This window comes from Haliaeetus albicilla, chromosome 25, assembly GCF_947461875.1.
Source record: "Haliaeetus albicilla chromosome 25, bHalAlb1.1, whole genome shotgun sequence".
Lineage (NCBI taxonomy): Eukaryota > Metazoa > Chordata > Aves > Accipitriformes > Accipitridae > Haliaeetus > Haliaeetus albicilla.
This window is the reverse complement of record NC_091507.1, coordinates 4,284,101-4,308,444: the sequence shown is the minus strand read 5'-3', so window position 1 is coordinate 4,308,444 and position 24,344 is coordinate 4,284,101. Positions and strand designations below refer to the sequence as shown.

Here is a 24,344-nt window from a genome sequence, read left to right as displayed (position 1 = left end):
GCATTTGAAAGGAATACTTCTCCATATGTTGTATGCGTTTTGAAATACTGAATTGTTTGGGGTTGCTTTTAAGCACTTAAGAGCGTTGGGTTTTTTTTAAAAACTAGTCAGGAACTTTAGCATGCACATGTACAACTTCAGGAGGGTAGTAATAATACTCCTGTTTCAGTGTGTTGCAGTTCTCCTTGTGGTACTTTTTTTTTTAGGTTACATATTTAACCTCCTGAAGATTAAATGACTGACAAGATTGAGAACTTGGACACTTCTTAGATGTTTCAGTGTCAAGTAGCCTACTGTGTTGAGCATAGAGAGATTTTATGCTCTACTTGGTCAAGTAACTGCATGTAACACCTTCCAACTTGAAAAGATTATAAAAAGGTTTTAAAATAATTTCTGAATCCAACCTTTAACTCCAGAAATATGAGCACTTAAAAGAAGGGCAGGAATTGCAGCTTTAGTTACTGAATAACTGAACAAATTTGCATCTTATCTCTTAAACAATAAACCCATTCTTTTATGGTCATTGCTGCTGAATCTGCATAATACTGGATCACCTGGCAAAACAAAGTCTGGCACAGAGACACAGCTACCACACTGCTGAGTTATACGGCCCTTACGCTTTTAGTCCAGCTTCATGCTGGGTGCAGAGGAAGGACAGAGTGACAAAAGCCGGGGTTTGGGGAAGTTTCTGCTGGGTTGTAACCGAAATCAGTCGGTTCTTTAGTCTGGCTCATGGAGCAGCCTTGTCGGCAGGTGGGCAGCCAAAGCAGGGGTGGCATCTGATGGGGAAGAAAGCGCTATGGGAGATGGTAATGTCTTCAGAATCTGGTCTGGCATAGGACATGTCAGAGCAAAATAGCTTTCCCAAATAAAACTCAAAGCATCTTAGCTCATGGCATGTGGAGGCTCAGTAATTTGCATCATGTGGCTATAGTGTTTTAACCAGGCATGAGACAAACTAAGGCTGGGCTGTCTCCTGAAATGCCCTGGGACTGGAGGAACTCTCTCTCCCCACTCCCATTTTTTGGGTCACCTTGGACGTGGTTAGGTAAATTGCAGCTGAAATTGGTGTGGGAAAGCACCATACCTGTGTAGAAACACCGGTATTTGGAATGTGGTTTCTGAGGAAACTCAATTCGTTTGGGACAGCTATCGAATGGTAAGCGCGTTGCAGTAAGTGGCTGGGAGGCAAAGCACACCCGTTGTTTCTGGCCACAAGCAATCCGAGGGTTTCCACGGCCGCGTGCTCCGAGGATGCAGCAAGTTCCTTCTTGCTGAAGGCAGCACGTTGGGCCGGTGTAGGCGGCCGTGCGCTGCTCTGCTTGCTAACTCCGTCCTGGGCAAAGGTGGTGGCGGGGAGCGCGTCCAAAAGCTGCTCTGCTTCCTGATCCTTCGCCTCGGCCGTGGTGAGACAGCCTAAAATCCCCTGTGTATTTAGACTCCTGCTGCTGCTGTTAGTGTTTGCCCTGTCAGAGGCTGCGTTTTTCTTCAGCGTTACTGGTGAATTCAGCCTTTTTCGTATTTATGTTAAAGGTTAATTTCTTTAGCGCCTTACTTACATAGCATAATTTCCAAAATATTTGAAAGTAAACCCTGCTGGAACCACCATTTATAGCTGGGTTTTCAATATGTGAAGTATTCTAGATGCTTCCAGATGATAAATAATCATTTTTAAAATGTTTTATTATCCTTTAGAGGAATTCTAATAAATCATGGCAAAAGCTGAGGTAAGAGAATGACATCAGTAGTTTAATGCTATCTAGCCATCAAAAGGTAGCAGAACATGCACAAAGTAAGGATGAGGAAAAAGTATTTATGTAGCTTATATAATATACCATAAATCCCAACATCAACGCTTTTATCTCAGACATCCAGATGTGCCTGTCTAGTTCGCCAAGGCAGAGAGAGGAAAAAGAGCTCCAGAATATGAAAGCTTTATCATAGGACTATTGTGAATTTAGCAGGCAGGAAGATTGATGATGTTATGCCTCATACAACTTAATACCTCATTGTCAACAGTGCATATCTTATTTATAAATGAAATTGCTGTTCCATCCTGCTCAAGCCTGTGCAATTGGGCTGAGGTACAAGGAAAACCAGAGCAAACTGTGATGGTGAAATCTTGATTTGCTGAAGTTGACTGAACTCTTTAAGGGCACTAAGACCTGATAATTTATTTGCATTTTATTTGTTTTCACACACTGAAGCAGAGCATTTTGTAGGCCTCTTTAGTTTCTTTTTATGTAAAATACAACTTCCTAGGTCATGGGATAGGAAGGGAGCTACTCTGCTGTGCTGCTCTTAAAAGAGGCACTGTTGAATGTAGTGCGGCGTTGCTGTTTGCTCCATTTTCAGATGCTGGGTGACTCACGGGAAGAGAAAGCAAAGAGCAGTACTACAGACTTTATAGGTATTGCTATGGTTGAGAGCAAGGCAAAAGGTGGTTATGTAGATCTTTGTGTAAATTTTGGTGGGTGAGAATAGGCATTTAAGGTAGGATATTACTGTTTTGCTAAAATTTTAGGGATTTGGACGGAACCTATATCACAGAATGCTGTCAGTAACTTGTCTGTCAAAATACTGGTTCAATTTGCCATTCTAAGACGTCTGAATATTAATAGGTTGCTTTTATTAGTTCTTCTCTATCTTTTAGAGCCCTTCCCTCCGCCCAGAAGTCCATAAATTAAGCACGTAGGATCATAGAATGGTTGGGTTGGAAAGGACCTTAAAGACCATCTAGTTCCACCCCCCTGCCATGGGCAGGGACACCTTCCACTAGACCAGGTTGCTCCAAGCCCCATCCAACCTGGCCTTGAACACTGCCAGGGATGGGGCATCCACAGCCTGTTGCAGTGCCTCACCACCCTCACAGTGAAGAACTTCTTCCTTACATCTAATCTAAATCTACCCCCTTTCAGTTTAAAGCCGTCACCCCTTGTCCTGTCACTACATGACCTTGTAAAAAGTCCCTCTCCAGCTTTCCTGTAGGCCCCTTTTAGCTACTGGAAGGCCACTGTAAGGTTTCCCTGGAGCCTTCTCTTCTCCAGGCTGAACGTCAGCTCTCTCAGCCTGTCTTCATAAGAGAGGTGTTCCAGCCCTCTGCTCATCTTTGTGGCCCTCCTCTGGACTCGAACAGGTCCATGCCCTTTTTGCATTGGGGGCCCCAGAGCTGAACGTGGTACTCCAGGTGGGGTCTCATGAGAGTGGAGCAGAGGGAGAGAATCACCTCCCTCAACCTGCTGGTCACTCTTCTTTTGATGCAGCCCAGGATGTGGTTGGCTTTCTGGGCTGCAAGTGCACGTGGCTGGGTCGTGTGGAGCTTCTCATCAACCAACACCGTCAAGTCCTTCTCCTCTGGGCTGCTCTCAATCCATTCTCTGCCTAGCCTGTATTTGTGCTTGGAATTGCCCCGACCCATGTGCAGGACCTTGCACTTGGCCTTGTTGAACTTCATGAGATTTACACAGGCCCAAAGCTTAAGACTTTCAAGGTCCCTCTGGACACTATACCTTCTCTCCAGCATGTCGACCACACCACACAGCTTTGTGTTTTCAGCGAACTTGCTGAGGGCGCACTCAATCCCACTGTCCATGTTGCTGACAAAGAAGTTAAACAGCGCCAGTCCCAAAACTGAACCCTGAGGAACGCCACTCGTCACTAGTCTCTACTTGGACGTCGAGCCATTGACCACAACTCTTTGAGTGCGACCATCTAGCTAATTCCTTATTCACCAAGTGGTCCATCTGTCAAATCCATGTCTCGCCTGTTTAGAGACAAGGATGTCGTGTGGGACTGTGTCAAATGCTTTTGCGCAAGTCCAGGTAGGTGATGTCCGTTGCTCTTCCCTTACCCACCAATGCTGTAACCCCACTGTAAAAGGCCACCAAATTTGGCAGGCACGATCCTGTGCCTTAGCATAGTTTCCAGGAGGATCTGCTCCATGATCTTGCTGTGCACAGAAGTGGGACTGACTAGCCTGTAGTTTACCAGGTCTTCCTTTTTATCTTTTTTTAAAATGGGAGTTATGTTTCCCCTTTTTGAGTCAGTGGGAACTTCCCCAGACTGCCATGATATGATGGATAGTGGCTTAGTCCCTTTGTCCACAAGTTCCCTCAGGACCTGCAGATGCACCTCATAAGGTCCCATGGACTTGTGCACCTTCAGGTTCTCTAGATGGTCTTGAACCTGGTCTTTTCCTACAGTGGGTGGTTCTTCATTCTCCCAGTCCCAGCCTTTGCCTTCTGCATCTTGGGCAGTGTGGCTGGAGCACTTGCTGGTAAAGACTGAGGCAAAAAAAAATCATTGAGTACCTCAGTCTTCTCCATGTCCCAGGTAACCAGGTCTCCCATTTCCATCCAGAGAGGGCCCACATTTTCCGTAATCTTCCTTTTATCACCAGTGTACCTATAGAAGCTTTTCTTGTTGCCCTTGATGTCCCTGGCCAGATTTAATTCTATCAGGGCTTTGGCTTTCCTAACCTGATCCCTGGCTACTTGGACAATTTCTCTGTATTCGTCCCAGGCTACCTGTCCTTGCTGCCACCTGCTGTAGGCTTCCTTTTTGCATTTGAGTTTGTCCAGGAGCAGCTTGTCCATCCATGCAGGCCTCCTGGCACTGGTTACATATGGTTATGTATTTTATTTTTTTTTTCAAATTCTACATCAGTTCTTTTTTAGAGATACTTTTGGGGAGTTACTTCCTTTTACGATAAGATACTAGAAGCTGAAAATGCAAAAACAGGAACTCCTTCTGTGTTGCATGGAAAAAAAAATGCTGCAGTTCCATTTGCTGCTTCCAGAAAAATACGCTGACTTTGTTGTTGTTGTTGTTAGAATTTGTCAGCACTTTTCTTGGAAGGGCAAGAAGGGAGTACAAGGTATTAAGATACTTGGTGTATAGAGATCAAAAACAAGCAGCAGAGCCACAGCAGAGCCACAAACACAGTTTTGCTGGTTTAGCTCATTGCATTGAGTTTTAGTGAGTTACAGACATTTTAAAAAAATGTGGTGGTATCAGAAAACAACCTGGTAGTTTCAGGTAATGTCTCAGTCGGAGTGAGTCATATTAAAGGTGCCCAAAATTCAAAAACTGCCGAGTAATCTCCCTTTGAAAAAAAGAAAAAGCAATGAACATGTCTCAAAGTCCACGTTCAAAAATGGAGACACCCAGAATATCTCCTGACTTCTAAAGATCACAGCTATAGCAATTAAATGGCTGAGGACTTCTTTTAAATGTGCAAATAAGACTGCCTGACCACAACAGATGCCTTTTTTTTTTTTTTTTTTTTTTTTTTTAATTCTGAATAGTTTCAGGTCTCTTGTTTTCTCTGTGGTTGAATCCTTTGCTGGTAGCGCTCTCTTGTGGCTAGTGTTTTCATTAAATGACTTAAAAGGGATTTCAAAAATATATATATAATTTAGAGATTTCTGCCTTAGAACAGACACAGTCTCTTTTGGATAAGCATTCCTAAATTAAATGTGGTAATATATATTTTGATCATGCAGGAAGGTCAGTCTAGACAAAAGCATCCCAAATGTGCTTGCCAGAAGATCTCAAAGGGGGCACGCGTGTTGAGCATTAAGGTTTTTAACCATTTTTCATCTTTGCATTTTTGGCGAAAAGCCATATGCCTGAGGAAGGACAGGTGAGGGGCTCGGAGGAAAGTGAAGTCCGCGTTGGCAGCCAGAGTCAGCTGGAGGAGAGACTGGGACGGGCACCTTCGGCAACAGATCTCGATCGCAGATGCTGATTTTCCTGTGGCGCTGCTCTCAGTGATGAGCAGGTTACTCCCCACAACTTTGGTTATTAAAACGAACAAAAAAAGGATCTGGGAAACCTTTCCCAGTGAAACTGATATGTGTGTTCCCGGTGAAAGCTCTTCACCCTGAATTGCTGTTTTCTGATTCCAGGGATGGGAGAGGAGAAGGTGTGGGGGGATAACTCTTGAACTGTTCTCTATTTGAATTACAAAGCTTTTAGCTGGTGTTTCATTTTTCAGTAAGATGGTAAAGCCTTCTGGAAGCTTAGATGGTGGCATGCAGGCGTTTCCTTTGAACTAGGAACATACAGCTTCCTCTCTTAAGAAAAGAGCAGTTATTAATGAAAAGTTGTTTGGTACTACTTAGACTTGATACCATCGTGATTACAAATCCAGTGTCCTAGCTCTATAAGTACATCTGTGTTAATACCAAGTGTGTTAAGTTGTCTGTAGGCTCCTTTTCCTTCTACACTGTAATCCAACAGCAACTAGAGTAATGATCCCAGGTTATTTGCTTAGTTGTACTTTCTTGGAGACGGGCAGGTTTACACTTGAGATAAGGCCTTGAGTGAGAGGGGTCTTCGCGCTCAAAATACTTAACTGAAAAGTCTCTGTTCTTTGATAGGCTGAAATCTTTGTGCATGGCATTTGTCTGGTCGCCCACCTTCTCTGATCTTTGGATCCTATGTGTAAAATAAGCACAGTAATAATCCCAGTCCTTTCAGGGATATTTACAGCTGTTTTCCAGCAAATGTAGTGCCATTCCCAACAGTCCTTGTCGTGAAGGTAACATGAGCTTGCTTTGTCTGCTTGCTGTTCTGGCTGCAGTCTAGCAGGACAGCTCCTCAGTCTGTCATAGCAAATTAAGACTAGAAAAAAGCTTTTTAAAGCCAAATTAAAAATCCTATTAGCAAACTATATTTTGAGGTTCGAGTTTTCCTTTTCTTTAAAATTAGGGAGATACTTGCTTTTTAACTTGTTTCTCTTCTGTTTTTTTACCACTGTACCAATGTAATTCTAATACTTTTTCAGACAGTGGATTCAATGGTACTCACTCCATGCAATTTATTCTTCTGTTATACAGAGTGAAGACGGGCTTGGTGCTGGAAATTCAGGAAAAAAAGTTCTTTTTTCCACTTGATTTTACTTCTCTGTTTTGGCAAATAAGTCACCAAGTATAGAATAGTATTTGTCAGCTGGTCTTTGCATCCTCATTCACACAATAACTCCATGTTTTATAGACTCTTTCAGAAACAATGTCAGAGAAGTGACCCATCAAACGAAAGTCTGTCTTTCTCTGGACTGAGTGTGCACGTGCACACACCTGCATGGGTGTTAATGTTGATAAGCAAGGGATCACGTTAGCTTACCTTTATTCAGACTGCTTCCAAAAAAACCTCATTATGTTAGATTTAACATCTGTGAGAAATCACTACTCTCACCTTTATATGAAGTACAGTAATTTTTTGATAGAATGTTGCAGTCTGGCTGGGAAAGTTTTAGCCATATACCATCTAACTTCCAGCAAGTTCACACAGCGGAGCTATTGGACTTAACTTTATTATTGCATAATTCTGCCATATGCTGTCTTAACTAGACTTCTTATTAAAATCCAAATATGCCTGCATAAAATAAGACCACTTCTTGCCCTTTTGCCAACCTCCTCCTCCCTCCTGAAGTTTGAGGATTTCTGTAAATCCACGGTACTTCCAGCATTTCCTTGGCGACTATGAGCACATCCTCCTTTGACCTGTGAAAAGCCATTCATTTTTCGTATGCAGGATGTGGGTCGGTCAGTTGGTAAGGATGCTGCAGTGCAGTCAGCTTCTCATGGCAATCAGTCTGCTGTGTTTTTAGCACAGAAGAAATAAAAATGTATAGTCATTTTGTGTTTAGTGTGATGGGTCAGTAAACCTAAGGAAAACCTGATCTCGGCACATAGGCCAGTATGTAAGAAGAAAGTTTCTCCTTCTCATTCTCCTAGACTGATCCTTAAGGATACAGCAGAACTAATCTTTTTCATTTTCCCCCAAATAAACTCTGTACAGCCTGTTACTGTATCCTTTACATCCTCAGGTATGATGATGGTCAGCAACCGTAGAAAGCTTACATGTGCAAATCTGGCCAGCGGCAGGGGATTAATGGTGTGACTATGGAATAAAGCTTATTTTTTCAAAAGATTATTAAAATAAATTGTCCTTTGAAAGAATTCCCCAGAATTTGTAACATCGGTCTCCCTGGGGGATGGAAGGACATATCTGCCACTTTTCTCCATAGGCGATGATTTCCAATGCCTTTCTGAGTCCTGGGGTTATTATTTCCAGGGATATGCCTCTCTTCTAGAGGAAGTACTGCTCCCCGAGATGACTGGCTGGTTGGTTTTAATGTATGGGAAAAACATCTGTAACTCAAATGTTATTGACAGCCCATCAGATCTTAAGAGGCCCAGGCTGTTCTGGAGATTTTCTTTTAGCTTTGCTCCTTGAGCAGATTTGTCATCTCACAGGTGACATTAACTTCTTTCCAATGCAGCGCCCTAGACTGGTCTATTCACCCGCATATTTGCTCAGAAGATTGCAAAAGGAAAGGATGGAACAGCTGAAAACAACAGTTTCAGCAGCATAATCTCAGTGTATTTTCCAGGTGCCATGTCAAACACCACTTCAAATTAAAAATAAAAGTCTCCCCTCCCTCCTCCTTCTCCAGGAACAGTCCTCTGGTTTCATTTTTTCGGGCTTTGCTCAGCTTTCGCCCGCCGAGTTCCGCAGGCGGTGTTCACCGGAGTCGGTCGGAGTCGCTGGTGTGACTAATCAAAACTGCTATGGCCTCTTAGCGGGGAGCGGTAACAAGGCTCCTTTGTGAGTCTAATTATATCCCCTAAGCTGGCACAGCGGCGCGGATTAGTACAAGAGGAGGACAGTTGGTCGCGGAGGGCTGTGGGGTCCCGTGCTCTGCCCTGCCGGCGTTCCCCGCTTTTCCCAGGGACGGAGCCCCGGCGGGTGCCACCCACGCCCCAAGCGTGCCGCCCCGGCCCGCGGCCGGGGTCCCGTCGCTCCTCTCTTGGCCCAGTCCCGCTCCCTGACGTGGAGCCTTGCCTGCCAGCCGGGAGCCATGCCCGGTCGCTGAGGAAGGGCTCTGGGAAGGAGGCACTGCCCGGCGCGGTGCCTGGGTAGGTACCTAGGGCTGCGCCGGAGAGGGGAGCCTGCTGCCAGGAGGCAGGACGCCGGCACCGGCAGCTCCTCGCCCCTACGGCCCATCGTTGCGATAAGCAAGCGCTCGGGGCTTTTTTGTATCTTATTAACTTATCCGGGAGGGTGGGGAGAGGGCTATGCGGGGTGGTCTCAAACGCATCTGATTAAAATTTCGTAATAGGATTGTTGAAGCGGAGTCGGCAGGTGTGGAAGAGGGGAGGTGACTTTGAGGAGAGCGTTTTGTGGTTTGCTTGCCAGTTCGCCTTCCGCTTCTCACACGGACCTGGCTTCGGCGTGCTTTGTGTCGCTGAGCAAAACGGTTCATCTCCCAGCGAGGCCGTGCGCTGGGGTGGTTTGCAGTTGCTGCTTCCTAAGAGGTCTTCAACTAGTCTTCTCGGGCCGGTCTCTTCATCCCAGTATGTATCAGAAGGACAAATGGAGTAGCAGAGTCAGTCTGTTAGTGAAACTTAAAGTGTCAAGGCCTGAAAGTTTTTCAGTCTTGAGCTTTTATTGGTGTGAAAACAAAATTCAATGGGAAGAGTTTCCCAGGCTGTGAGCCGTTTGCCAACTTGTGCAGAGGTTACACAAGGATGCAAGGGGATTGTTACAGAACAGTGCAAGAGGAAATGAGTATGCTGCTAAATGTGTGAGACCAAAATTGTTCCTCCCTGTAAATCTAAAGAAGGGATTGTGGGATTTCTCCCTGGGAAGGAGAGAATTATGAAGTAGTGAGCAAAACTGGGGGGGGGCAATCTTTTAAATACACTTGTCTTACGCAGTTTGGGGAAGGGGAGGGAGGGTGTTAAATGATAAATTTGGCAGAGTGGGATTGCCAGGCAGTCGCTGCTTCCTGCTGTTTAAGAACATATGCTGTGAAGGTGGGGTGCCGGAGCAGCGTGGGCTCAGGATGTGTTTCTGTCTCTATCTGCTTAGTGGTGACCAGACAGAGCAGCCAGCTCCATTAGAAAAATCCTTAATCTAGTGAGACTAATGGAGATTCCCTCCAGTGTGAGCTGCTCGGACGGGAACTGCCCGTTGTGTTTGTGGGGCAGGATACCAGAAGAGTTATGATCAATTTTTGTTGGTTACTGTTTGTTTATAATAAAGCATAATAATACATAGCAGAGCATTGGCACATAAAACACATCACACATTTCTGCTGACCTTACTGAACTTTAAGTGAAGCTATAAAATACTGGACTTTCATTAATCACTTGGAGCTCATATGTAGTATTTAGTGTGTCTCTTTCACTGATCTTTTTTCATATATGGAAGACATCACTTCTATTCTTTGAGGCTGTTTAAGCTTCCCTGAGGGAGCCCTATACCACCCTAACGCCAGCGTTACAACCCAATTTTGTTTTCCAGCTGAAGACTAAATCTAGTACATACAATGCAAACAGCTGAGTAGTCACTGTTAGAGCCATATTCACTGCTACAGGTTTAAAAATAGTGATGTAGGTACAACTTGCATGTGAATGTAGTATTGTTAGTTGTGAGATTGTCTGTAGATACCTTGTATCAGGATCCATACCTTGGTTTAGTGGCAAAAGTGGACGGATGAATGCAGTTATTAAACTACTCATTTGCTTCAGAGGGATGCTGATGGCCCTTACAGCTTTTTAACACACAAGCTTTAGCAGCAGGAATAACTGTTTATGAATATTAGCTAGAGCTTTTTTTCCCATGTTTTGTCATCCATTGTAACTGATGTGGCCTTGGAAAATCATTGAGGTAGTTTCCGATTTGATTTCTTTGTATCCAAGCGCATGTTTCAACTTGCGGTTTTTTAGTTTTATTTTTGCCAGATTGACTCTCTTGTAAAACTTATTCTTGGTGATAATTAGGGTGACTAAAGATTGAGATCTGAAGGGATGGTGTGAGGTGGGCTGGAAGAGGAATAATCTGTTGAAGATTTGTGTTGTTACTGCTGTGAAGTGTTTCTGTTTTCAATCTTGCTCGGAAAATAGCTTTTATTTTACTGGGAAGTGACTGAACCCAGCTTTCAAGTCTAATGATGTTAAATTGGGTGCGTATCTTGGCATGTTCGGTTTCTGCAAAATAAGCCTAAAAGCCTGCAAGAACATTATCCACTAAACAAAATCAGCTCTACTCTGGGAATCCCAGAAATCAGAGTTGTCTGGGCACTTTCAAACTTCCACCTCGAAGTGGGTTTAAGTGTTTTAAGGCTGCCATACGTCTGTTCAAAGTAAGGCCTCTATGTGTTGCCAGGGTATCCAAATCAAGGGGAACAGCATTGTTGCAGTTAATGGGTTAAGTAGGTTTTTATTTTTCTGATCAGCATAAATTTACTGAAGACTTGAGTGTGTTTACACAGTGGCTGGACTGGCTGGCATGGGTTCTTCACCTGGACCAGCACCTTGGACCGGCAGCTGTGGGAGCTGCTGCCGCAGGGGTGGGCGCAGGGGACGGCCACTTATCCGTGTGCTCCGCTGTTTCTCTGGGGCAGGGGCTGAGGTGGCTGTTGTGGGTGAATCTTTGGCAGAGGTATCGCTGGTTTGATACCCTCGCGTTCGCTGCATTTCCTTTTCGTGAACTGTCAGTCCTAGTTCGTGTCTGCGTTTCTGGAAGGGTCTCGCGTTACTGAGAGGAGTGGAGAAATCAAGGCTTTTATTTTCAAGGTTCAGAGGTACCCCTCGGTGTGTGTGATGGAGGGAGGAGGGTTTGGGCAGGGAGCAGAGACAGGGAGAAGTCTGTGTATCCTGTAGGTACAGTACTGTGCGCAGAGAACAAAGGGGCCCATCTTCTCCAGGCACAGCTGCTAGTCCTTTTGCAGTAAGAAGAGTGCCACTGTCTCTGGATGACCCAGATACTCGCCCGTAAGAGAGACGATGCAGGGGAAGAAAGGTCATTCTTACCCGTTTTTGCTCCTGTGGCCATCAGCTGGATCTTAGTCTTGCTTAACCACTGTGTCCTTATCAGCGCTGTCTTGTAGCAGGGAGGATTGAAGTTGGGGTCCAGCTCTGTTTCTGACAGAATAAAATGTCAGGAGGTGAAGCAGGACGTAGAGCCAACCTCAGCAGAGGAGCCAGCTTCTTTCACTTGGCCCATTGCGGACCCTCTAGGGATGGAGGGCAGTGGCCTTGCCTTTCTCCGGGTAAGGTGCAAATCTGCAGCCCCACAGGCTGGTAGGAGCTCTTGTTGACAGCAACGACAATGTTATACCTGCCCATGCAGATCTCCTCTATTTCAGTGAAGAGTCTCTACACAAAACGTTGGAGAGATTGGGTCTGAATTAGTACAGGCATAGGAGGAAAGGAGCTTGTGCTCCAAGAAGTTGCAGGAAAATATCTGCCCTTAGCCAATGGAGAAATTGTAGATGGGTGCATAAGTGTTTCAAATTGTACTGCTTCTTGTTATAATGCTGTTAAAGCTGCAGTCATCAGTTGGAGATTAAGGAGGGGATATAACTTGGAACTGAACAATTAGCTTCTCCACCTGAAACTTGAGCTGCCCCTGGGAGGTGAGGAGGGAGAGGTAACCTCAGAAGATGATTGTGCAACTGTAATCACCTTACGCCTTGGGCTTCCAACACGTTAAGGCAGCTGAGATTTCATGCCCAAGTTATGAGATCTGTCATGTGCCAAAGCTCTAATGTCTGTTTTAATCTGAAAATAGTTATTATGACAATAAAAATGCTTTTTAAAAACAGTGCCATATATCACAGAGTGATTCACAGTTGCATAGCTATCTCCAAATGTCACATTCAGTAGAAGCACTATAAATTTTTTACATACACTTGCATGTTTAGCCCATAAGTGGCTCCTCTGGAAGGGGAGGTTTTCTTCCCCTTCCCCCTTTAATTATTTTTTTTTATGGAGCAGGTTTTTCTTTCAAATCTCTGTTGTCCTTTGGAGACCAAGATGCCTCGAGGGAAAGTTTCTGCATAAAAAGCTTATTCAGTTCTTTATTAATGTGGAAAATACTGTAATTTTTTCTACAGTGTTGCACTCATCTTTTGTCTTAGTTATGGCTAAGCTGGAATAAACGGGTCCTGGATGCTGTGTGACATGGCCAGTATTTATTTGGAGGATTACTTGAGAATGCCAAGTGTTGTGAGAATAGGCTGGGAAGCAATATCTGAATACTTAACAAGTGCATACTCTTAAATAGATGAGCAAAAAGACTTCATGTGGGCCTGTTGGTTCTACTTCTTATTCTAATGTTTTTTCTGGCTAAAAAGGACTATATCATTGGTAATAGAGACCTGTGGTATTGTTCTAAATATGTATTTCATTAAATATCGTTCCTGCAGCGCATCTGCTTTTGCCATTCCTCTTTGTGAACAATTTTACCACATAATGTATTGTCAAGGTTGCATTATCCTCTGCGTTTCTATGCCACCACTACCAGCACAGTTTCAACAGAGGTTTAGAAAAGACTTTTGGGTAGGGAAGTCTAAACTGGGCCACAAGTTTTGTCATTCTGTATGAATTCCCTTACTGGTCCTGTTAGCTGGTGGTATTTTCAGTATTCCTTCTCTTAGGTCTCGCTGAACCTGAGTAATTTCTGCTGCTGTATTTGGGGAAAAAAATGTGGTATGGCACTTGAAAAGGTTTCAGAAAATGGGAAAGCCAGAATCTGACTGTTGCTCTGATGTAGAAATAGTTGGAGGGCTGAGTTAGAATACTGATGCAGAAATTCAAGAAACAGGAAACTGAGTTATTGCTGGTACGGCACTGTTGGTCTTGTAACATCAAGATGTCCATAACTCCTTTTTAGCGTAGTGGTGATCTCGATATTACAGCTTCAGACTGGACAAGAGGGGATAGTAATCATTCCCTGAAGAAAACGGAAGCTGTTTGTGGGCAGTTTGCACCAGTTTTAGACTGGGAATAAGATGCTTCTGTGTTTCAGAAGTTGGATAGATAATTCCCACCTTAAGGAAGGACAGGTACTGTGTTTAATTTTTATGCATGGAAGTTTATAGTTATGGTATTGCAAATCCAGAGGTGTTGAGAGCAAGATTTTTACAGAGCTCAAGATACTGTTTTTAAGGTCTACAGGCTGGAGAAAGCTCAATTGCCAGTGTAGGGTATGTCAGGAGTAAATTGGGGTTGGGTAGACTGGAACAGAAGGAGCTGAGAGAATCAGAGATTTCTTTTTGAGAAGAGTATCTTGTTTGGTGATCTTGTTTTCTGTACTTCTGAAATGTCCTGTGGATTCTGATGGAACAAAAGGCAGATCCTCCTCTTCCTGTGTTTTCTTTATTCATGTTGAAGGTCAGTCAATATACACATCCACACACGGTGTGGGGTTATATTTCTTTAGGCATACTATGTTGATTATTCTTAGCTTGTAGATAATGTGGGGGTTTTGTATGTAGATATGTTGAAATTTTGTAGGTTTTGGAAGGTTCCGCTCTGAAGCCTAATTTGAATTCAGGCCTGCAGATTATCCCTAGACTAAATAGATTTTGAAGGCAGTTTATCTAAAACATTAAATAATTCTTATCAGCCATTGACAGAGCTCTTAAATCGAGTATAATTAACTAACCTGATACACTGAATTTAATACATATTCATTGTTTTCGTACATGTTTTAACTTGATTTTAAGTGACTACAGCGCCATCTTCCATCACTGCAACTTTCCTTCTGACACTGCAGTAGATCCACAAAGAAGCCTGCCTGGCTGCCAACATAAAGACACAGGTGGGAAAAGGCTGTGTAGGAACCGGCCCGCAAGGGGAGTGCAAGCTTGCATGTTCTTGGAGAGGGGAAGGTAGGAATAGCCAACCCCAAACTAGTGTGGGACGGGGGCTGGAGAGAGGAAAGGATGCAAAGACGGAGGCGGTGATGGCACTCCAAGGGGACTTGCGCTGGTGACTCCAGCCAGGGAGATGGTTGAGCTGAGCAAAGAGCTCCCGCTGCAGAAGGTGAGGTTATGAAAACTTCTTGGCAAGGAGCTTCTGTAATTGCTAGGGATTAGGAATTGGGTGGACTGCTGTTAGACCAGGCTTGTTCATTGCTTCATGGTTATTCAGTGTTAACAGCTTTCCTTAATCAAGACACAATTTTCTTCACCTATAATGTGTTTTCAATACACTTTAACCAGAAAGAATAATAATTTACTATTTGGTAAGTTAGAGGGATTCACAAAGTTGATTGGAGCCCAATTTTCATTTAGTTTTTTCTGCTTATCAAAATAATTTAAACTTTGAAAAGGGTTGAGTACGCTAGGGCAGTCATAGATTTGTATTAGGATGACAAGACTGCTAATGACTTTTCTCTTTGCTTGAAAATTTTATTATTTAATTTCTATACATGGGTTTTGGTGTTGCTTGAGACTACCAACTGTTCTCTCTCAACTGTTCATCTTCTGCAGTTTGTGTGTCTGTGCATGTTACGTGCAGAGTCTTGGACGTCTGGGTTTTTTCGCCTGTGGCTGATCCAGCCGTCACCAGACAAGGGGATGTAGGCAGCAGGGCTCAGCTGTCTGAGGTCAGAGAAGAGTTTTTTCATATACCGAGCCGATTAGTTTTCATCATTGGTTCATCCCATTCCAGTGAAGCATGTCACAGGGGATTTTCCCAAAAGAATAGATGCTAATAAGGAGAGGTGGTTCTGACAAACAGATGGGGTGCGTGCTGCTGTTAATGAAGAGAAGCAGAGTCTTGAAACAAAAGCCCTGGTGTGGCTCTAGTGTTGCCAGTAGTAATTTGAATTGGTGTGTATCAGCCCTCCTGTGTTTATTTTGGAAAACAGTGTACAGCTGGCAAACTAACAGCAATGTTGCTGTTGATGATTTCTGATACTAAGAGCTTCACCTTTAAATTAACTTTCCCAGGCTACCGAGCTGGCATACTAGTTTTTTAAATCTCATGTAAGCAGCATTTGATCAATTATGATGTGAAAGCATTTCCTTTTAATCTTCAGCAGATACCTAATATAACAACCTTCAACAAATTTTCATCCCCCCAAAAGTTCCATTCAGGCATTTTTTTGTATTCAGGGAGTAAGTGTGAAAGAGAGGAGATGATGTGTGTTGTTTTTATAAAGCTCACTATAGATCTGCAGAGGTAAAAGGCATTGCCTTAAAATACTTACCGTGATGATATTTACCAGTAGTTTTTCAGGTTTATTGCTCACCATGAACAGGCATTTTACACATTTTAAGTTTAATCTCTATAAAAGTGAGGGTGTGAAGTCTCCACACAGTTAACTTAAAATTTCAAGTCCTGATGTTTCTGCCTCAGCTAGGAATGCCCCGTTTGTTGGCTTTTGAGAGGGGTTTATGCAGTCAACTCTGTGCCTCAGCCAAACAAAGCCTAAATTTACTGTCCCTCTTTGAAAGGACATTTAAGGCTGTCCTGGATAGACAGCGTGAATGCTGGCATAGAGTGTACTTTAGAAAAAGTGTTTAAATTGCTGCTGTGTAGGCTCAGGACAGCAGGAAGTTGGGGCATCCAAGGCTGAATCTGAGTGAAAGGCAGTAGGACAACCTTACAAAAAGGGAACAAAGCTGTTCAGGCCGTGATGCTCTAGAAAGAAACAGGGAGATGAATTCAGAAGTGGACTGTGGGTCAAGATTTAGAAAGGTTTTGGTATATTGGGAAGACCAAAAACTGGTGGTTGAAGTGCAAAACCATCAACCTGGACAGAGAATTTGTGGGCATATTTTGAATTCTGAAAAGCCTAAAAAGTGGCTTTGCATATGTGTATGGATATATATGTATATATCGTATGTATATATCTATACATATATGTATAGAGATAAATGTATGTGTGTATATATATGTAACTTTTTTGAATCATCCGTATTGGTTAAGAATGATAGACCGTGAAGGTTGACATCAAAATCTATTGTGAGAGTTTTTTTAATTTGGGGGTATCATTCAATACAGAGTTGTTGCATGAAGATTTTCAGGGGGCTTTCTGTGGGGTTTTTTTCCTTGTATTCTTTCACACATACATACCACACCCCTTCCTTTCTCCGTTTTCAAAGAAATGAGGAAGAAATAAAGTGGGAGAGTAACCGTGTTCAGGAAAAGTGTTCAACCTCACGTTTTGGATGCTTTGTCCTCTTTTTAATATCATTTTTACCCATTGTTTGTTTCTCTGTTACATCCAAAGATACAGACAGGTATGTCGGGAGGCGGGACAGCACTGAAAATGACAAGGGGAAAGGAGAAGGGCGTTGTATTGTTGTATTGCACTTAACATAAAGCTTCTTTATGGAATTGATAACAACCGATTGAGCCTATATTAGGGTAACTCATGGATGTATTGCATTATTGAGAATGACACGAAGCTGTTCACATTCCTTATATAGTTTTGCTGCTGGACCTTGGTCTTTTGCCAAATTTTAGATACTTCATTCCTGTATTACATTGGCAGATAGATCTGCCTGTGGTGACTAACATAACATGAAGTAATTGGAATTCTGTGAATATAGTTGCCTGAGAGAGAAAACACCTCATGTCTTTGTCTGTGGAGGGCGATGACTCCTTCAATACTCTATAGAAAGGAATGTTGTTTGTCTGTTTGAAGGGAGGGTAAGAAGAAATAAAGAAGACTTTTTGACCAAGTGTGTGCTCATTCTAGAAAATATGTGATTTGTTCAGGTAGCAATTTTATCTGTTTGTTTGTTTGTTTTAGAAAAAAAATCATCCTATTCTAATCATGAGCTCCCAGGTTAGGCAATTGGGTGAGGTCTTAACAATCTGCAGGGAAAAATACACCAAACTATTTTTGGAATGAAAAACAGTGACATTGTTAATTTCTTATTATTATTTGAGGCCCCTGTGGGTAACTGCAGCTTCATGATGGTTTTCAGCCTCCTTTTTTTCTGCCAAGGATTCAGAGGACTAAAAAAAAATCCAAATAATGTTTTTCATAAATTAAGTGATTTAGTATTTTATTTACAGTGGCTTTTTGCACACCCAATTAATTGCATTATATGTTGGTCTTCTAGTGTATTTTAATCCATTGAGCACCAAATTGGTAAACACCCCCCCCCTCCCAAAAAAAAAAAAAAAAAGGACATGGCTTGGAAGGACTTTTCCCCCGGCACATGCAGATTTATAAAAAATTCATTAATGAAGTGTTGGTATGTCTGGCCTAGTGTTATTTTAAAGGAGGTGAGGTGAGAAAGCTGGGAACTGTGAAGCCGTTTGGGATTTATAAGGGGACAAGCAAGGGCACCTGTGCTGTCACTACAAATTCTTGAGATTTTTCTCTATGTGGACTAAAAAACAATGGACGAGTGGCTTGCTGAGGAGATCCCAAAGACTGAACTCCTCGTAGTTAACTTGCATGGCTGGCACAGGGCAACACTGCGAGGATTTTTTTTCCGTAGGACAAACAACGCATGATTTGGTTTATTTGGCTTTGACAGAGTCCGAGGGCACCTTGTGAGAGTACGTGCAGTGTCCGAGCTGTGCTTCTTGTTTGAGAATGCCGATGAATTGTGTGTGTGACCTTTAAGCACGTGTAGGTTTCCATTTTATCTCAGCACTGCAGCCTTTCTGCGTTTCCTTAGCGTTGCATCCTTGGCGGGCAGGCAGGGCAGTCTTGTAGCCATTTACCTTACACTGGAATTAGGACAAATTCCTGGTTGTAGGCAAGGTTTAAAATAACTGCAAGTAGTTGGGACCTCCTGCTGCAACTGTGACAATGTGAACTTGGGCTATTTTAAAAACAAAGTGCTGGAGAGAGGCTTTGCTTTACTGCTGGAAAGTCTTGAGTTGCATCTTGGTGAATGGAGGGAGAACAACTTTATTCTGATAGCTGCTGTTCAGTTTAAGTATATTTACTGGTTCCCAAATTCTGGGGCTTGCAGGGAAGTTGTACGGACTATTCTGTGAAACAGTGGTCTGCAGCTTTGCAAACAAAAATGTTCTGTAGAAACTAAAGTGTCTGACAACCGAATATGTTATTTTAAAGAATCTTTAAATAATCACTACAACAGTTTTAACTTGGAGAATTAGTGCTGATGCTGCGAAACTGTTCTTTGTAGATGCGGATCGGTTTTGACTGAGGCCACTGACTCATCCTTAAGTTAGGAAAAATTGGGAACTCTTGTCTAAACCTGGGGTTTGTTTCCTGGTGCAGCTGAACAGTAGGAAGGAAGCATTGCCTGTGCAAGGGCTGCCATCAGCTGCCAGCTTGCGGCTGGATGTGCCAGAGGGAGCCCTGACTAGAAAAGATGACCACTGATTTGAAGCGGTGCCGCCAATCCTGCAGCCGACAGAAAAAAAAAAAGAAAAAAAGATCACCATGCGATGTTTCAGGGCCACAGAACGGCGTGCCGCTTTAATGTCCCGGGGAGGGATTAATTAGCATGAGAAATAATAACAGTAAGAGGGAGCGAGCGCAGAGGGGAGCTGCAGTTGAGTGAGTGGGTCTCCACAGGAGGGGCCTTCCCTGTCAGGAGCGGGGTTCCCGCCGGGCGGGGCGGGGGCGGGGCCTGGCCGTGCCCATCTCCTTCGCGGGGGTGTCGGGCCGCGCGATAGTACTGCGGGGGGTGTGTGTGTGTGTGTGTGTGTGTGGAGATTGAAACCGTCCGTGGGACGGATGAGCTCAGCCATTTTGAAGAATTGCTTAGATTTAACGTGGAAAGTAATGGTACGGATCGGTAAATTTGGGGCGACGCAAGGACGTGAAATAACGGAAGATAGCCTTTAAAAAGGGCAGTGACTGAGCAGTCCTGGTTAAAATGCCCCATTAGTATGACTGTTCATTTTCGGGGTTCCAAAGTTTTACCTGAAAAATCCCCTTAGGAGCTGTGCATTCCCTTGTTCGTGAGATGGGCCGGAGCGGCTCCATGTGGGTATGTCGCCGCTGCTGGTATTAAAAACACTCCTTTGAGCTAAAGAGAAGGGGCCAGTAATGAGGGATGAAAAGCCGGTTTTCTGTTTCAGAAATACAGTACAGCCTCTGTCGTGTGTAGCTGCCACTAGTTGCAGTGACAGATTTGCAGCCTTGCTGCAGCCAGGCCTTCTGCCTTTGTTGACTCAGCAGAGGGCTGGAATGAAACATTAACAGACAAATAAATCCCAGCAGTTGCTTTCCGCCTGGACGCAGGCCCCTGGAACCGCCTGTCCTCCTCCTGCCTTGGGACTCCAAATGCAAAAAAGCCTGTATGATAGGGTTACAGTAAGGGTGCTCTTTGGTAGATGAGAATAAAATGAATTCTACTGGGCGGTGGGGGGAATACATGCCTCTGTTGGCGTATCTGCCAGCCTTTTATCCGAACGGTACCTACAGGAGTTCAGAATGGGCTTGAAAACAGAGGAGATGGCTCATATTCATTGATACTGTTGTATGCTGTGGTAGTTCAGTTACTTTATTCGATTTCCTGTCTACTTTTCACTGTTAAGATATTTTCTGGCTTTTGTTGTTGTTTACAGGTAAGTCTGCTTGTCCAGTTTAATTGTTTTTCTTCGAAGTACATCTTTTCTGCCCCCCCATCCAGTCAACTCCCTCAGTATTGCTGCAGCAGTCTAAACCAGTATCTTTCAACTCTACAGCCTGTGAAATTCAGTGTCTTTCTTAATGACTTCCAAGCAGTAACTATAAAAGGACAGATTTATTCTGAAAAACTGCATTGAAAAGGTTGTTTTATTGCTAGAGTATTTGCATACACATGTAATTGAGACCACTGTCTTAACAGATTGCTTATAGTCAATAGAAACTGTTTTTTTACCTTTGTATCATATCTTCAGAACTTATCAGCATTTTCCTTCCAGCAGCTTTTGTAAAAGCACTGGTAGAAAGACAGTCTCAGTGAAATGCTTTTATTAATGCTTCCATTAATGCTAGAGGTTTTCTGGGTTGTAGGTTCAGATGATCTCATTCTGTCACTCAGAATTAATACAGGGGTATTACATTAGAATATAAATGCTCAGCTTCCCGCATCTTTAGTTGCCTGCAAAATATTCATGTTTTGAGTCTTTTAATCTTTTCTTTCCAGTCCTCCTACCCATTTGTGCTGAGTTTTGGAATCAAGATTCATGCTGTGCTCCACTTACTAGGAAAAATCGTTTCTTGACATGCAGGGCATAGTAAATGTAACTAAATTATGAGAGTCCAGCAGAAAGCATTGTTGACTATGCACAGTAAATTAATTTTTAGTCATGTTGCGGACTTCAACGAAAGCAGGTGTCTACATGATTCCACCTTCTAGGTATCCCACCAGCATTTTTAGGCTGTTCAGACTATTACGTCTAAAAAAAAGAACTCTGAAAAATATATGTGTCCCCAAATAAAAAAAATGAAACAGAACATGTAAGTTCTTTTCCACTTGACTTGCTTCATGTCACAACTCAGTCTAGTATGTTCCTCCCCTTGCTTGGCTGCTAAGGAAGATGAAAGTGGTGGTGGATATTGTAGCACAGAAAATGCCATCTGAAAATGATGTTCATGTAGCAAGAACCTATCTTATGAAGATCTTGAGAAGTTCCATGAGGTACAGTACTGACTTTACAAGTGCATTCCTTCTGTTCCTTCCCTCTGATTGGATTCCTCCTACCATTTGCCAAGGCCATAGCAAACTTGCAGAAGCCCTCTTCCCAACCTTAATTTCCTTACGCTCCAAACATTGCCTTGTATAGTGCTAGTTTTCTAGTCTTGTGTTTCCTTAGTGGTGCATCATAGAAAAGTAATTGTCTCATAGCAGATAAACCTTTTTGCTGAATTGATGCCTAAGAGGTCTATTGCATTTGCCTAAATGGGTATTTGTGGTTTGTGAGCTGGTATCAGTACCTTTTAGAGGTGAGCTGTGGGGAAGAAAAGCCCTTCGATGTTCTGTGCAGCTGAACAGTGGAATGGGTTTTTTTTTTCTATACCTGAACACAGGCTTGGGGCATGGAAGGACTGTCTGGAGCCCATCATCGCATGGCTGAGCAGAATCTTTTGCACTTGTTTGCTCTGAGAGTATTGGGGCTCTTCCACTCACTCTCTGAATTTCATATCCTACCAAGAAGAACATAGTGATGCTCTGCTTAACTGTTTTCTCTTCCATCATGCTGGGAAGAGTAGGCTTTTGTTTATGGAAACAATTACTTCTTTTTTTTAGTGACAGTAATGATGCTACACTTCTTAGTGAAATTACAGCTTCCCTGTAGAATTATTATTCTCTTTTTGTAATCCCGCATGCAGAGTTTGGAAAGGCAATTCATCATTGAATTCATAAGATCTTCCTGAATGTGCTGCAAAAAGCCATGTACTCAAATTTGACCTGTTTTGGAGATAGGGGGTTTATAATGAGCTTTAGTTTTGTTCTCTAAATCCAGTGGCTGTCTGATAATCCAAATTTATAAAAAGGGGGAATGAGTAAAAAATGTAGAACTGCCTTTAGAGTTCAAGCTGAAAACAGGGAACAGTATCTCAGCTTAGCAAATGACTTTCCTAACTCAGACAGATTACTTAACATTGCAGTAATAAACTTCATAAATACATAAGTGCATTAAAAAACCCTCAAGAGCTAAGGTCCTATAAGCCTTTGTTTCAGACTGTGACTTGGAAGGATGGGATTTGTCTCACCTTATACCTTGTCTAAATTTTAAATTACACTTCCCCCAGGACAAGCCAAAGAGAAGGGCAGGATGAATTACTTTCAGGAAGTTTCTGCTTCGTTCCGGGGCGACTAAGAAGGTCTAGACAAATGGCCTGTGCTCGGCATCTGCTCACTGAAACAGAAGTAGCTGAATTCCACCCAAAAGGCTTCTTTAACATTGTGGGAAAAAGAATGCACTTATTTCATGAGTGCCAAGAGGTGTTACAAACAGCAAGCTCTTGGAAGGAAGTGCAAGCTGTTGTTACTAATTCCTGAACAGAAGGAAGGGGCAGAGGATGGTAGAGCAGTTTTGCAGAAAGTTTTGCAAGGTACAAAGCTCTAACAACTTGCTGTTGTACTTCTTAGACAGGATCTCTTCAGTTACATGAGCATGTACATTTGGAGGTGATATCCAAGTAGGTATTTGGGGACTTAGATGAATTGATGAACCATTTTTGGAAAAAAAAGTTTGGTTTTTATTTCTTTAAAAAACAAACAACAAAAGAACCCAAGACAAAAAAAAACCCCTGCATACCTGGGGTGCCAAACATTTCAAGACCTGAAGCAGAACTTGGCTGAAGTTAAAATTATTAGTTACATCACTCTAACTTGTGTGAAACAATGTACATGGCTTTATTCCTTCCTGTCATTAAGTGTTTTCTTCCCACCTCCTCCCATAAGCACATACCTACAGTACAACCTTGCAAAGCCCTACCGTACTGTTGTCATGTTGTAAATGTCTCATAAGTCCCAGTATTAGCTTTAACTGTTAAAGCTCTGGATACATGTCCAGTACTTTAAAATTCATTTGTCTGTCTCCACCCCTCATTAAAACCACTCCACCCCCAAAATACATAAAATTTAAAAAAACCAAAAAACAAACAAACAAAAAAACCCCAAACAACCAAAAAACAAACAAAGAAAAAAACCCCACCAACAACCAAAAAAACCACCAAACCAAAAACAACACCCAAGCACAGACCTTGGAGAGTATTGATGTTTCCCTGCATCTTGAGCATTTTAAAGGAATGCTGGTGTCTTTTCAAAACTGCCATGCATGTAGAAAGTTGTCTCATTTGCTGTCATTTAAAGTCATTATGCCTCTGTCTTATCTGTATAGTGTTTGACTACTGCCCTGGTAGATTTTTTTGCGGCTTGTCACCTTACTGAACTGTTTGCATTAAACTAGTACACTCTACCTCTCTCGTTTTCAGAAGAAATGACCTAGCCTGCAGGCCTCACTCCTGGCACGCAACCAAATTTACAGAAAGTCAACCTGAGACAGCCACGTCCCATGTTTCCTCGTCCAATGCCTGCACTTCCTGGCATTCGCGCTATCATGCAAGGTGAGTCTCTGCTTAAGTTACACGCATTAAGCTCCAACAGCGAGACAATAATAATGTAGGTCATGTCGTTGAGTGTTTTTTAAAGCAAATACAAATACAGAATTTTTGTGTTATACATCTTTAGTATTGACTGTCCTTTCAATGCTTGAAGGGGGAGCGTGGGAAGTTTGACGTATGGATGAATGGATTTCAGAAACAGTATGTGATATGTGCGTGTGATTGAAAGGTAAGAAACTAGCTTTAAAGGCAGTCAAAAGGTTATGTTTCTTGTTCTGCATTTCCTTTCAGTGTCCACTGGTAAAATCCGAAACCTTTATAAGCTAAAAGAAACCATCAAAATTAACATACTTAAAGTGAAATAGTAAAGGGAGAAGAAATTGAAAAATACTGTTTCAGGCTATTAAAAAGCCTTTTCCTAAATGTGGGGTGCAGAATGTTTTAATGTTGGACTTTAAGGTATTACTGGTTTTATTAGTTAAACTGTCTTTCCGTAATCTGATCTTCCCTACAACTGTGCTCTTGCTTGTGTA

The 24,344-nt window shown here is 42.8% G+C and overlaps 2 protein-coding genes across 7 annotated transcripts in view; one reads left to right on the top strand and one right to left on the bottom strand.

The window, feature by feature from the left end:
- Nucleotides 1-24,344, top strand: part of SHROOM2 (shroom family member 2) — a 132,370-nt gene that overhangs the window by 61,816 nt on the left and 46,210 nt on the right. For 2 of the 6 annotated variants that reach the window (XM_069770425.1, XM_069770424.1), the window contains exons 3-4: nt 21,275-21,379; nt 23,683-23,814. In XM_069770425.1, the coding sequence (XP_069626526.1) occupies nt 21,275-21,379; nt 23,683-23,814 (237 nt within the window). Of the gene's footprint in view, nt 1-8,661; nt 8,928-21,274; nt 21,380-23,682; nt 23,815-24,344 lie in introns of those variants that run through there. The other 4 variants (XM_069770428.1, XM_069770426.1, XM_069770429.1 and 1 more) reach the window with 3 other exon arrangements.
- POLR2G (RNA polymerase II subunit G) lies at nt 11,587-16,062 on the bottom strand. Its single transcript, XM_069770336.1, is given in 3 exon segments — nt 11,587-12,107; nt 12,110-12,173; nt 16,018-16,062. Coding segments are annotated over 3 exon segments (630 nt in total).